The 14,703-nt window shown below is 41.9% G+C and overlaps 1 protein-coding gene across 1 annotated transcript; it reads left to right on the forward strand.

Moving 5' to 3' along the window:
• The first annotated feature begins 769 nt into the window (after nt 1-769).
• On the forward strand, nt 770-9,770 carry LOC146188415 (uncharacterized). The gene is made up of 4 exons (XM_084603764.1): nt 770-2,376; nt 3,125-3,259; nt 3,771-3,864; nt 9,563-9,770. Exons 1-4 carry the CDS (start codon nt 1,812-1,814, stop codon nt 9,648-9,650), a joined length of 882 nt encoding a protein of 293 aa, XP_084459890.1. The 5' UTR covers nt 770-1,811; the 3' UTR covers nt 9,651-9,770.
• The last annotated feature ends 4,933 nt before the right edge of the window (nt 9,771-14,703 follow it).

Raw genomic sequence — 14,703 nt, forward strand, 5'->3', positions numbered from 1 at the left:
TCCTTGGCCCAATAACACATCCACCACACATTTTCAAAACGCCGGCGGCTAATGTGCCTATATCACATGTACACCTTTATTTACTGCTAACGTTTCGAAGATTAAAAACAAAAAACAAAAACTGAAGCATAGTATTTGCTTCGGATAACCGTGCGGTGTCAGTGCGTGCACATTAAAGAACCCCAGGTAGTCCAAATTTTTGCGGCGTCTTCCATGGCATATATTGTACGTTGCTTGGGACGTTAATACCCACAAACCAAACCAAACGTACAACAGAATAGTTTACGCCGCTAATTAAAAGACCAATGTACCGGATGGTGATCAAAACACCACTATTTGGATTGGAAAACATGTATTGTCAGCAATGAGCGATTTGTGGGCACTACTCTTAGATGGCCTCAAATCGGTTCTTTTCGGATGCACGGTACATGCAGACCGCACGCTTGCTGTATTCTGCTTCGGTTTTCCAACATTTTTGAAGTTCATGCTGTTATCCCCGAAGTATAATGATATTTTCGCTTGACTATTTTAACGTCTGCGCCACATTGATCTGCACTGAGTTCTCAGGTGCCGAATGAAATGCGGCCAAAAAGCCTCTATGATCGAGCTTCATTATAACTCATTTTTTTTTTTCTTTATTTTTCTTGAAAAATACAGAAATACAACTGTATTTCTGAAATACAAAAATACAACTTCAAGAAAAAAATTTTTCTTGAAGTTGGGTTTTTCGTACCTTCGTCGATCTATCCTTAAAAAAAATCACATTAATGACGATCATGAATCATTAACTAGCACAACATCAATCGCCAAATACGCTACAAATTTAATTCATAAGAGCCAGTAGCAGGCCCGTGCATTTTCTTTTCTTTCTTCCGACAGCCACAGCAGCAACAGACCACCAGGCGGTCTCGTGTGTGCATCGACCGTCCGTCCATGATATGGTTCATTTTTGGTTCATGCGAGTTTCTTGCCCTGCAATAATCACCTTTCGGTTCTAATCGGTTTCATACCTCTTGCAAATGTTCATCGTTACTCCCGATACAGGTGCAGTCTGATGGCAACTTTTCCAAAGAAGAGACTGCGCAAAGCGTACTTGCACAGCGGTAGTGATTTGCTCCTTCCGAAGTCTACTTTTTACGAAGGACGGGCAAGTAGACATCAGCAAACGCAAGTAGCGCCTTGTTCCAGTGCGAGCGACGCCGGACAGACGTCCAAGCCATCAGCTACTGATCAATCCTGCTCTCATGAGCTTAGTTCAGGCGCCGATTCAACTCTGCGAGTTCCGTCACCTGCCGCAGTGAACGCTAATGTGGTAGACCACAACTGTGGGGGAAACCCTCGGCAACCTGACTACTGGCAATGCAGCGACGATGGATTGGAGGATCAGCAGCATGGCGATGCTCAGGGCGGAATGGAAGATGAGCAGCCTGACGATGAAGACGGGGAACCGCTGGATGAGCAGCTTGGAGATTCGCTGCTGCGTGATTCGTTTGAAGAGATAGCCGTGAATTCTTTCGCGAATTTTAGTACTGAGAAAGTGCCGAACCTTGGCACGTCCGAAGCTGGTGCCATTGCGATGACTATGTCATTTGCCATAGTGCACGGGCTGACGTGGACAGCGCTAGGCGACCTTGCCACGCTCATAAACAATATTGCCGGGACGCAGGTGTTACCACGCAGTTCATATACGTTTCGAAAACTTTGGACGTCACATAAAGAGGAAATTGTGAAATTTTGGCGAGGAGTGTGGACACCAGCTCACTGAAGCTAACGACCATGGTGTGTGCAGCATCTGTAACAGAAGTGAAAGCATGGCTAAACTTCGGGCTAAAGGCTCTTTCTTCGTTACCCTCAATGCTCAAAGGCAACTTCGTTCCTTGATTGAACGCAACAAGGACGCCCTGGAAGAAGGGTTGACGCAGCGAAGCCAAATGCACAGTGACATCAGTGACATTACTACAGCTGCACGTTTCCATGAAATGTTTGAAGATGCAGGGCTTTCCAGTGATGATCTTACTATAACTTTGAACACAGATGGGAGCCCTGTTTTCAAATCTTCAAAAACATCTGTGTGGCCACTGCAGTTCATTGTCAATGAACTACCGCCAGATGTTCGGTTCAGGCAGCCAGTTCTGGCAGGGCTCTGGTTTGGGCCACAACACCCAAAGATGCAGACCTTCCTTGGACGCTTTGTCACTGAAATAAATGATATGCCACCAGTCGCTTGGAGGAATAGGGACTCTGCGCATTGCTCAAGACTGTTTGTGCTCTGTTGTGCTGTTGATGCGCCTGCACGGGCGTCAATCCTGCACATGGTACAATTCAATGGCATATATGGATGTCCTTGGTGCCTAACTGAAGCAAAATATTTGGAAGGTAAGCGGGTGTTTGTGTGACATCTTTGTATGTATCTGTTTTTATTTGCCACTAAAAATGATTCCAGTTAGGAGTTACCAACTAGCTCAACTTGAAGCTTTAGTGAGGTAAGCATTAGACAAACCCAGACGTATATATTACACTATACTTCGCTGATGCATTATAAATTAATGTTCACGTCAGAAAGGCCTCTGACCTGTAAACATATTTCAGCTGATCGTGGTGATGAAGTTAGAGTAATGTAGTTTATACCTGCCTTGCAGCACTGCCTAGTTGTGTGCATGTGTGTGTGTGTGTGAATGAGAGAGAATATAGTATCTCAATAAAAAATGCTCAGAAATGTAATGCTAACCAATGAAGTCATGTTGTTAATGTGCCCTATGTTTCTGTGCAGAGTGCTTTGCACATAGGTGGCTTACATGCAATGCCATGTGCATTGTAATCGCCTGCATCATGACTTTTGAAGTGCTGGAGCAGGTTATACTAGAATAAAGGACTATAAGTGGTATGCCATGGCACATAGATGCTGGGCAGCACGGCAGAGCAATGAAGCCAGGTGCCACACTTGTACTTACTTTTATCACGTGCGACATTAAGATTGCTGCTGAGAGAAGTAGAACGGACCCATTGCATGTGTGTACCATCTTATTTTTAGCCTCATTGAAACCAGACTGACCTTTGTTTATTTGTTTAAATATAGCCTTTTATGCAATTAAAATCCTATATGCAATGCCTATCTAATTTTCAGGAAGTATGCGGTACATTGGTAATGCTGGACCACCAAGGACACACAATCAGGTTCTGCAAGACATGCATACAGCCTTTGCCCATGAAGACAGCATAAATGGCATCAAGGGGCCATCAATATTAATGGCTCTTAAAGGTAAGTTATGCATCCCTGGTTTATAATGCAGTAGCCATTCATGTTAGAAGGTAGCTGGCCAAAGAGGCTGCAAATGACACCAGAGTGCGTTACTCTCAGCAAGGAAGCTAAAGAAGTGTGTGTTTGACAAAAAGCTAAGAGCCACTGCAACAACATATTTTTGAACAGGTAGAGGCTGCATTGGTGTTCACAGTGATACTATGCAGGCTGTCTGCTGATTGTATTGTGAGCAGCGATATTTGAAACAGATCACTGCGGCTCTAGATATTAATTTCGTACCCTTGCTGTTGTTGAAAATAGCGGTTGCAAGGTCAGTGTTATTCTTATTTGATCTAGGATCACTGGCTTGTTCATATATTTTCTGTCGTAGCCACTGAAAAAGTATGTACATAGCTTTGTAACCTTTGTGGCTGAGGTCTTCATGCGCGTGCCATGGCTGTCATTTATTATATCAAACGTGATAACCTTGTTTATTTGTAGCAGTGCTTACATGCTGACTTTTTATTTGTAGGTTTCAACCATGCATTGTGTCCTGTTAGGAGTCACCAGACAAGTTACAGACACATTGTTCAGCTCCACAAACTCTTCAGAGAGATTCTATGTTGGTAGGTACCATGCCATTCAAGCGTGATGTATTAACGGTTAGGCACACATTGTACTAATTGTGTACTTCTGGTGTTTCGCACCAGCTACAACAGTGCTCTGAAGCAGTATTTTCAGTTTCTAGGCTTCTGAGTTTCCAAGAGATCAGCTGTAAGTGGCACTATACTCAGTTTCAAACATAGCAGTCAATGCTGCTAAAGGTATGGAAGTAGTCCACTACAAAGAACAAACAAACTGCATTACTACACCTTGCATCGTGGCTCAGTGGTATGAAATACTGGGATTCATTGTTCGATTTATGAGAGACCGTGGATCAAATCCTAGCATAACTATTCTTGTTTTAGGCTTTTTTTAAAAAATACGAAGTAGAAAGTCAATGTGATCTGTAGATAACAAGCCCATTTTTCATCAAAGTGGAATGACTGCTTTGAAAAACACAAAATAGCTTTTATTGTTCAAAGTAGAGATTCGGTGTTTGCCATACAATGATGTGAGTCATACAGTATTGAATGTGACACTGCCACGTTTTACACTGCGAGAACATCATATTCTCGCCTTCTGAAGTCTTTTTGTGGTGATTTTATTCTACTGGTGATTTATTTGTGGTGATTTTATTTCTTTGAACCTCACTACTATCCGAGCACATTCTTTCGAAATCTTCATAGACTTCAGCTTGGAAAAGAGGGGAGTAGGCATTGTTTCTGAAGCTGTGGTTAGCAAAAAACACTTTAGCAAAAGAAAAGAGAATAAGGAGACAGCGACATCATTTTCAAGACTCAATTTTTGCAAGTTGGATAGGGAGAATCACGTGACAACAAGGATGGTGTAGAACCTATGCCACGGTTTCCTATAGACCTTATGCAAAATTTCTGCCATCTATCGGACATTCAGCGAACCGCACTATGCGACGCCATGTTGAAGGGTTGAGCGAGTCAGCTGCGCTTACGGCTGCTGCTGTCGTGCTAGCTGCGTCTGCTTTGTGCTGTGGTTTCTGTGCTATTTGTTCGCATTCAGAGCAAAAAATGATGGAATAATAGACGATTGACTTGTCCATGCTGCTATACTTTTGAATTCACATCATGAGGCGATACTGGCTGCCAAAACTTCTTGCGAATGGCGGCATCAGCGTAGCTGCAAACGGCAAAGCCTTCATTGCTCCCTCGGTCCATTCCTTAATACAGTGCTCAAATGCGCTTCCATGAAAATGCAAAACATATTGGTATTGCTTCCGGGTATAAAGCACGTCTGCAATGTAAGTACGCTGCGTCAGCCGCACGGGATGTTTTCGAGTCCAGCTCGGGCAAGGCTCAACTTGTTACTGCGTCCGGCGCTTGGCCGTCATCATTGTCGTTCCGTATAGTACAGTGTAAAATAGGCTTACATGAAGGAGCTTAATATTGTCTCTTTTATTTAAACATAGGACTGTTGCTTAATAAACACTGCGCTCCTATGGACCTTCACAATTCCCAGTACAGCGCACGCACTACTGTTCCCATCCTGCTCCCATTTTCTGTCTGGACATTCAGCCTCTGATGTATCTCATTAATGTGTAAACAACCATATAGCAGATCCCATATTCTATATGTTATTGGCTAAAACACCCAACCACGTGAATTTTCCGGGGAAACGTTACAGGTCAATGGCGTGATTCCGTGCATGCTGATCCTCCTCAGATATGTAGCTCCTGTTGCTGTCACATCGTGGTTCTATTTCGTAAAAAGTATACTACTGTCTGCGAAGTCACATCGCAGAGGTCTGCCTTATACCCAGACGCTATGTCAAGCTCCTTTGTGGACGCGTATTCGAGCAGTACTTTGAGCAATGCGCAGATTTCACACCAGTCATTCTCCTCTCTAATGCAGCTTTTTTTCTTTTTTTTTGTAATTCTTGACAGAATTGAAGTATTTTATTTTTATTTTTTCGTTGGCGATGTCATGGATGAGCTGAGTAATGAGACAGACACCAACTATCAGAGCCTATTCAGAGTTTGTACCAATTTATAGCATTTGAGACAAGCTGTTTTTGTTTTTTGTTTAGTTTTGAGGGGGGGGGGGGGGGGCAAACAACATTTTAGTACTTTCTTTGCTTATGAAGATTTTGAATGAAAATCTGATAGCACTGTATTCTCTTGCAATATTCGACACTAGCGACATTCTTCACGAAATCATTTTGTAAAAATGTAGTGAACACATGAGGGCTGTCTAATGTTGAATGGCGGTTTTCTTTTTATAGCTGCCAAACATACTTTTTAAAACACGAATTTATGGGGAGTGCAGTCATTTGACACCTGAACAAACATAAGTGTCATCAGTAGGCAGCTATGATACATGGTATTTTTTTTTTTGCCATATAGGAAAAACAACAAACATTAGCAATTCAGCGAAGTAGTACTGTACGAAGCAATGGGCATACAGAAAATGTGATGCATACATTTATAGAACTGGGTATTTTTAGTCAAAGTAAAGTTAGAAGACGTGTGCACTCATCCTCATTTTTATTGCGATAGCCGCAGTAGCAAACCTCACTGCTAAATGCGGTAAGGCTCGCTACAAACGATATTGCTCTGTGGATAGTGATAAATGGTTGACACTTTCAATCCCTACCTCATTACACTGTTTTGATGGCACACCATGAAGGTTAAACGAAAAGAAATGTTGAAGGTTAAACGAAAAGAAATGTGGCATTATTTAGCAATATGGATGGGAGAAAACAAACTTGGCATGGTCCAAATTGAGGCGTAACTTTTCAATGCACCTCACATAACTCGCAGAGAAAAAACCTTGCACTAATAAAACAAAATAGCAAACAGCGCAGTGACCGCCATCGCTATAGCAACAGCAATCATGCAAACTCGAGGTAGACGAGAGCAGCCAAATGGTTGAGGCAGTTGCTGCCACGTATATACTTTGCATCATACCTTTTGCAAGCAGTGTCCTGGAGACGCATCTCAGCAACTGAAGCCTAGATGTAGTCCACTATATTCAATTCATTGATGAATTGAATGCGTAAAGACGTTAGAATATCGGGCTAGAATTTAAGAGAACAGTCTGGCGCCTTTGAAGTGCCAAAACGTGTTCTATCTGGATACTTGGACATATATACATAGTAGAGACAAAATCTGTTGACAGCTTGTATGCATGAAACCGTAAAAGCTGAGATGAGACAGACAAATTTAACACACTGTAGGCGATATATTTCCTCTGCCTTAGCGACGAGTACGGATTTGAAACCTTCCAAAGCATATTAAATAAGATACCATTTTACAATTCGGGAGCACCGTTGATCGAAAGTGCACCTAGCACGACAACCACGCAAGTAGATTTATATAAGCCTCAAAAATCCTCAAGGGATATAACTTCTACTTCTTTTCTTCTACACCCTTATTTTAGTTTTGCATACAGTAAGGGACACAACAGTATGTCGGCATTATCTGAAACAACAAGCATTAACGAAGCCGGCCACGCGACCCACTACTATGCCGCTTGCCACTGCTCAATTCAGCTACCTTAAACATGGTGGAAACGCACACGGCGGCCGATAGATGGCAGCAATTTTGCATAAGGTCTATTGCCATTCTAATCCTCCTTGCCCGCTCAGCAGGCTTTTTTTTTACTTTTTTTTCCCCCTAGTCCTTGTGACGACCAGGTGATGTGAAAAGGGGGAGTGGGCATCCGGCCTACAGGAGGTGTACGCGATGTCTGCGCGCACATTGCTCAAATGTATTTCTTCCTTTTTGTATGTGTGTGTGTGTGTATGTGTGTCTGGTTACCTGTGAGGAGGTTTTGGAGGCGCTGTGCACGCGCTGGAAAGCTCATTCCCTGTTGTTACTGTTAATTGCAAACCCTTATTTCACTGATTTCTGTCCGTGGAATCAGCGAGCTGTGCTCTCTTGCTCCCATCTCATCTTTATGCTTGCGGCTTAGCACATACTCGAGGAATAACTTGGTACTGGTTCATATACTATGCAAGATAAAACGACTCAAAGACGTTGACAAGCAGGAGACAGTTGCCTTTAGGGCAAAAGTTTAGTCCGCTTGCTCGAGATGTGAATTAAAGTTGGTGGTGAAAAAAAAAAAAGATACAGGAGCGGTGATAAGGCTTTCATGCATTTCATTTCTCATTATTGTTTCTTCGCTCAAACTTGCTGGAAAACCACTGAGGAACTTGACTTGCTCAGACAGCCACCGCATGGCCTGCCCCTCCTCTCCACTAACTGAGCCTGGTCCTAGACTTTTTGCTCTACGCGGGAGGAAGCGTGAACAAATATGTTATATCATGGTCTATTTTGTTTTTGCTTGTCCACTTTGAATTTCATTGGAGTCCAGTTTGACATATGCTTTAAAACAGGCCTGAGCAGACCTTACTCAGGCGTGCAGACATGGCATTCTTTCCGCAATTGAGGAAGAGAGATTACGATGCGGATGAGGAGTGCAAAGAGGCACCTCTGCCTTGGCTGCATTGTGTGCTCTATATGAAATGGAGTATAATTGTGACTGAATTGTAATGAACCCTGCTTCACCATGATCGTTTCTATGCTTGTACTCATTATTGGAAAGCATCATGACTAGTAAACCTAGTGATAGGCTATGATAGAAATAGTTAGAATTTACATATTTGCCATAAATGTGGCTGTATAATACAGAACCTTTTTATTTATTGAGTGTTTTTATATTCCAATTGAAATGATTCAAGGTCCTTTCATAATAAAGGATTCAGGTCCTTTATTGTTCTTTTTTTGTTTCATTTCTTTATAAAAACAAATGAAATTAGGTGTACAGAAAAACACTCAGGTCAGTTACCAAATCCAATTGAGGCCCATTGTTTAGTGCTGTCGCACCAAAGTAGCTTAGCTATTGGTGTCAAATAACATTCAATATAATTTAAAGCATCCCTTAACTTTGTAGAAGACAATTTGGCTACATCTTTTACTGATTAGGTTGATTACTACTGGCTGCACACATGCTAGTATGTCATGCAAATAAAGTGTACATTACGCTATATACTAGTTGTATCTAGCTGCCTCTTAGTAATAGCGCATGTGTGTTGGCTGATGCTGTAAATGACTTGTGCATGAAATGGTACTGCTGTAACACGCCATGCTGTTTTTACTGTTGCGGTGTACAGAGAGGTTGTGTATCACAAGCATTTCTTCTTGGGGGGTTCTTGTTTCCCATTTAGTTGTACTAGTAATGGCACAATATACAAGTGCCTTGAACCCCTCTGGGGTGGCACAGTGGTTACGGCGCTCGATTACTGTTCCCAAGTATGCGGGATTGAATCCCGGCCTCGGCGGCTGCTTTTCGATGGAGGCGAAAAGCAAGGCGCCTGTGTGCTGTGCGATGTCAGAGCACGTAAAGAACCCCAGGTGGTCGGCATTTCCGGAGCCCTCCACTACGTCTTTTGTAGCCAGAGTTATTTTGGGATATTAAGCCTCAGAAACCAACGAAGTGCTTTGCATTACAATTTGCAGCCATCGAATGCTTTTTTTTTTCATATAAGGTGGCAGGACTTGGTCAGGGTTTATTTTCCACCTTTTTCCTGCTCCCTTTGGCTTCCACTTATGCTTTAAACCAGAACTAAGTCATAAAAACATATTTAAATGATGCAGCCATGGTGCTGGTTGTTGCTTAGAAGTGCTAAAATGTTTGAATACACTGTGGTACCTTGAGTAAAAATGTTACAAATGTTTCACCTCCGCAGGAGCTCCTTCTTTCTTGAGGAAAGTGAACAGCCGGCTGTTGAGCATACAGCCTCCTCATTGCATTACCCGTCTGCCTCGTCGCATTGAGGAAAGAACGCACTGGAAGGCATCAGAATGGAAGCAGTGGCTTCTTTTTTATGCTCTTCCATGTCTCGAAGACATCTTGCCCTTGGACTACTGGCGGCACTTTGCAAAGCTGTCAGAGGCGGTGCATATTCTGCTCAGAGATGTGGTGTCAGCACAGGAAATTGATCGCGCAGGTACTTTGCCAATTGTATTTCATATTTTTGGAGATAGAATTGGATATTCAGTGCCTTCAAGCTTAGTTTCTACACTCAAGGCTGGTAGTAAAAAATTTCCAAAATTTGTTGAGGCCATGGAATGCATTAGGTAATCTATTTACTACTATTTTTTTACTGGATATTTAATATTTCTTTCTTAGATACTATGTAATTCAGAAAAAAGTGGAAAAAATAGAGCTATAGCTGTCTCGCACAAGGCAAAGTGGCTGTCGCAATGTGCTAGCGTCATAGGTTCAGCTGTCACCATAAGCAAGCTGTGTGTACCTCGCACTCAGAAGAATCACATCACCTTTATGGTGGTATGGCCATCACTGAACAAACTGCCTACCGTCTAATTGTCCTGGCTTGAGGTTATTAGGTGTTTAGCAGTGTATATTTGCTAATACATGGATGTGGCTAGATTACATGAGTGCATTTTTCCGAATTACATTCCATTTACATTTGAAGCCTTATGTACACATTGTTGCAAATCTGCGCAGGAATCTGCAAGTAGAATGATGAGGAGAAGTAGGTTTTGGACTGGGCGCGTGTGCGAGGGAGACTCTGCACCATGTTGCCGCATTGACAAATGTGGAGACAGCGGGGATTAAAAGCAGTCAAAGGCAGCCTAGTGTCTGCCCGCCTTCCTCTATACACATCACCTAACAGTTATACAAAAGGATTTACTCTGGGCACCAGTATTGTGTTCTGTAGTGTCTTATGGCACATAATCATCTCAGGCTATCTTGCACCAATTGCAGAGTAGAAATAATTAGCTTTATAAGAAATATTTAAAGCATGTTTAAAATGTCATAACTTGTAAAAAATCTTGTATTTTTTTAAACATAAACACAATATGAATGTGCTCTATATAGACTTAATTGACGCTTGACATATGTAACATCCAGCATAAAACTACCCTATGGTACTTTTACACAAGAGCGTAAGGGCTCCGTGTCGAAGACAAGCCGGTGTTGGTGTTGTTCACTGTAGCATAAACATATGCAATGTATGAAAAAAAAAATGAAAAGTATCCTCTGCGTGTTTAAAATGCTATTGCATAATTAATGCTTGAGTCCTCCCGGCGTTGCATCGAATGCAAACAAATGCAAGCAGTGCTTTCCACTGGAAGCGCACTGGAACATTCGAGCTTGCCAATTAACCTATCGCTTGGCAGGCCTTAAGAGAAAATATATAAACAAAAACGGTAAAAACTGAAAAAAATACTTTAGTGTGTGTGAAACGCTCTTGCATCTAACCCATAATGACGGAGCTGAAGTGTCCCAAATTTCGGGATAGACATTTTAATACTGCTTTGCAGCATACACTGCAGCAAGTGTCAACAACATGGACTAGGGGACATTTTTTCAAGTGTTAAGATTACATTTGTGCTTAATAGATTATTAATTTAAATTAATATATTTTTGCCAAAGTTGTCAGTTCTTGAATGTTTCTTTTTTTTTCCTTTCAGAGCTCCTGCTTCTTACATTTGTGAAACGATGCGAGTCATTGTACGGTGTGACAGCAGCAACCTTCAATGTCCACCAACTGCTGCATTTAGCAAACAATGTTCGCCAGTTAGGACCACTCTGAGCAAATTCTACCTTTCCATTTGAAGCCGGCAATGGTAGACTTGTGAAGTCTATCACTGCTGCCAATGGCTTGCCTTATCAGATTACTGAGCGTGTGATAATGGGGCAGCATTTGCAACACTTCCTGGCATCCGCAAAGCTAACGAAGGAGAAAAAAACTGTTTGTGATGACTTTTTGGGCCACAAACACATATCAGATGCAGTTCAAGAAGAAGGTGTGAGTCTCCTTGGACATGCTCGGCATGCTAGCCTCACTGATGCCGAAATCAAGGCTTTGAGCGGAAGCGGATTTGCTGGTGGGAAAGTAGAGTGTTTTGAGCGATTTGTGCTCAGAAAGCAAATCTATCACAGCACACTTTACTCGAAACCAAAAAAAAGTGACAGCACTTTTGTTAAAACTGCACAAGGCTTCTTTCAGATTGAGAAGGTGCTTAGGGTTGTCCGAGGATCTGATCATGAATGTGTTCTGCTATGCAGAGAGCTTGTTTTTCTAGATTTAGAAAACCGGCCCTTTCCAGAGCACATAAATCCATGTTTTTTGTCTGGACGAGGCATTCCAGTTCTCATCAGAGCAAGGGATGTAGACAGAAGTTGTGTTTTTTTAAACTTCTTAGAGGACCAAAAGTCTTTCCTTGGAATCATTCCAAACATGGTAGAAAGAGATTAATAAGTTTAAACAAAAGTGGAACTCTTCGACATAGTGGTAGGCACCATTTTGGAAGAGGATATATAATCAGATAAAACTCGAGAGTATACTCACCAGCCAATAGCACGCAGACTGTCATGACATGGAAACCTTGAACCAATACGGACAAAAGTAAACGGAGCATGCTATTTCTTTCTAAAAATTTTCATGTGCTGCATAATTGAAATTGGAAGTCATTACACAACAGCACTATGGAATGTCTTGCCCAACACCACTGTATCATACAATGATCGCAATTCATTCCGGGAAAAACTTAACTACATTTTTTTGTAAGGGCAGTCCTCTCAATCATATGTAGTACTTTATACAGTCAGTTGTATTTGCTATTGTTTTCTGATGTCATGCCTTTTACTCTGCATTTACCCATGTGTTCTTTTTTTTTTTAACCTTTTCACTAAGCTTTGTATAACCTTTTCGAGCCACTTACCTGATGTATATTATTATTCCCTGTTATTGTTACTTTTTTTTTTGCTAATTAAGTATTCTGTCTCTGTTCTGTAGTGTTCTTGTTCTCGCTGGCATAAAATCTTGACTTTGCTTCCCCCTTATGTAATGCCATCAGGGAAGGAAAAAATGAAATGAGAGACGCTGTAGTGGAGGAGTCTGGAAATTTCGACCATTTGGGGTTTTCTAGTGTGCACCGACATCGCATGTCACACTAATGCCTTGTTTTTTGCTTCAGTTGAAAAGGGGCCGCTGTGGCCAGGATTCGATTCTGCATCCTTGGGCACAGAAGTCGAGCGAATTAAGTCCTGTACACAAGTATTCTTTTATTAGTCATGTGGTATGTTTCCGAGAGCTTCTTTATTTCGAAACAAAGAAGCTGTTCATGCTGTTGAACAAATTTGGGTGCATTTGATTTATAAACAAAAAAAAAGTTTTGGTTTGAAACAGTTCATTGTAAAATTGTCAACATTTATAGGCCTTTATGCAATAGCCAACAAGCTGGAACTGAATCTACAATTGGCAGCTGTTGTAATTTTCATCTTAATGGCTGTTTCGAGTATCATTATGGTTCTCATGCTCCTGCTTTATCCATGTGGTGCATTACAAGAGGGAGGAGGTATTTCTGCATTGTACAATATTTCTATAGATTAGCAGGTGTAGTGCTACAAATCGAACCATCTTGAATAACAAAGTAGACATGTAGTGTAGCTCGGTTGTTGGCAAAAGATTTTTTTCTTTGCCATAAGTGAAAGGGATGAATGTTTGCTTTCTGACAAAATGCTAGTGTAATAATTATGCACAGGAGATGCTGCCTGACAAAAGAATGGTGATCTTGAACGTTGAATGCAGCATTTACACGAAATGGAAGTATAAAATTTGATAGTGCAATATGTATATGTTGAAACTATTCTGTACTTGATTGTGCTTTTGGATACATCTGAAGCGGTGATTCCTTGATGTTTTCAATAAAATTTTTAAATGTTTTCTTGCTCATACTTTCTCTTTTGAATAAAAGCCTAGCAGAACCCTCATAATTATCTCATGAATATTTGAGAAAGTCAGAAGTTTGCATGGAATAATAACTTGCTGTTTATACACATTGTATGCAGCAAGTGCCATGTAAAGATGTTGGTTGTGCCTTTGTACTGGCTTGTGCACAGCTGTAAGTTTGGAATCAAAAGTTATTCCAAAGAAACCCGTGTTGGCAATGATATAGAAGCCTCTGGCACTAAGAGGATTTATGCTGACACTTGAAAAATTAAGTATAACCCCATTATGCACACACCATGAACCGACACTGACTGCAAAACGACAGTTTTGTTCAGGTTCATTTGTGGCTCTCATCTGTTCGCACGGGGTGACTGCTTAGACGTACGTGCCCGCTCTATTGACGCTAATATCTAGAACTCTCGAAAGTACTGTCGTAAGGAGAAATTCGGGCTAGGTGGTTATCTATAGTCTTCCGCAAACATCCCTGCTTTATGCAGCTAATCATTGTTTCCGGCATTGCCGTGCCGCACCTTTGCCTCGGCAGGAGCTCTGGGCGGGTATATACCAGCACAGGCCTTTCAAGCAAATTCAATATCCATTCGGCCAATACAAAAATAAAATTGTGAAACCCTTTATGCACTGTTTGCACTTAAACGAAGAGCCGCGCGCTTTAAAATGCGTGCTTTCAATGCCCGCGGCACTCGATATCGATTTGAGGCGCAGCATATATACGTACTTCAGAAAGAAGTGAAGGCGGTCAATTATGCTGGTGGCTTCTTACAAAATGCGAGCAAATCGAGGTGGCGGATTTCGAGACCGTTTACTAAGCGCGACAGATGGCACGTAAGTACGTGCCAAACGATCGTGCACGTACTGACGTACGTACGTTGCATCGCTATGCCGCTATGCCGCCGCCGCGACGCTCGCTGCGCGCAAACAGGCGTGAAAACGCCGATCGGCGTCATGTGAGTATGCGGAGATGTAAAAATGGCTAAACTTTACTTGTCGTGAATTGAGCGTCATTCCGAAAGAGCGCGCGTAACAAAATATACTCGTGCATGACGGGGTCGTTGGCTACATCGCCGTTCGTCGCATACGTCAATTCACTGCAGGACCGACTGCAT

Source organism: Amblyomma maculatum, chromosome 5 (genome assembly GCF_055883805.1).
Source record: "Amblyomma maculatum isolate TAMU_Amacu chromosome 5, ASM5588380v1, whole genome shotgun sequence".
Lineage (NCBI taxonomy): Eukaryota > Metazoa > Arthropoda > Arachnida > Ixodida > Ixodidae > Amblyomma > Amblyomma maculatum.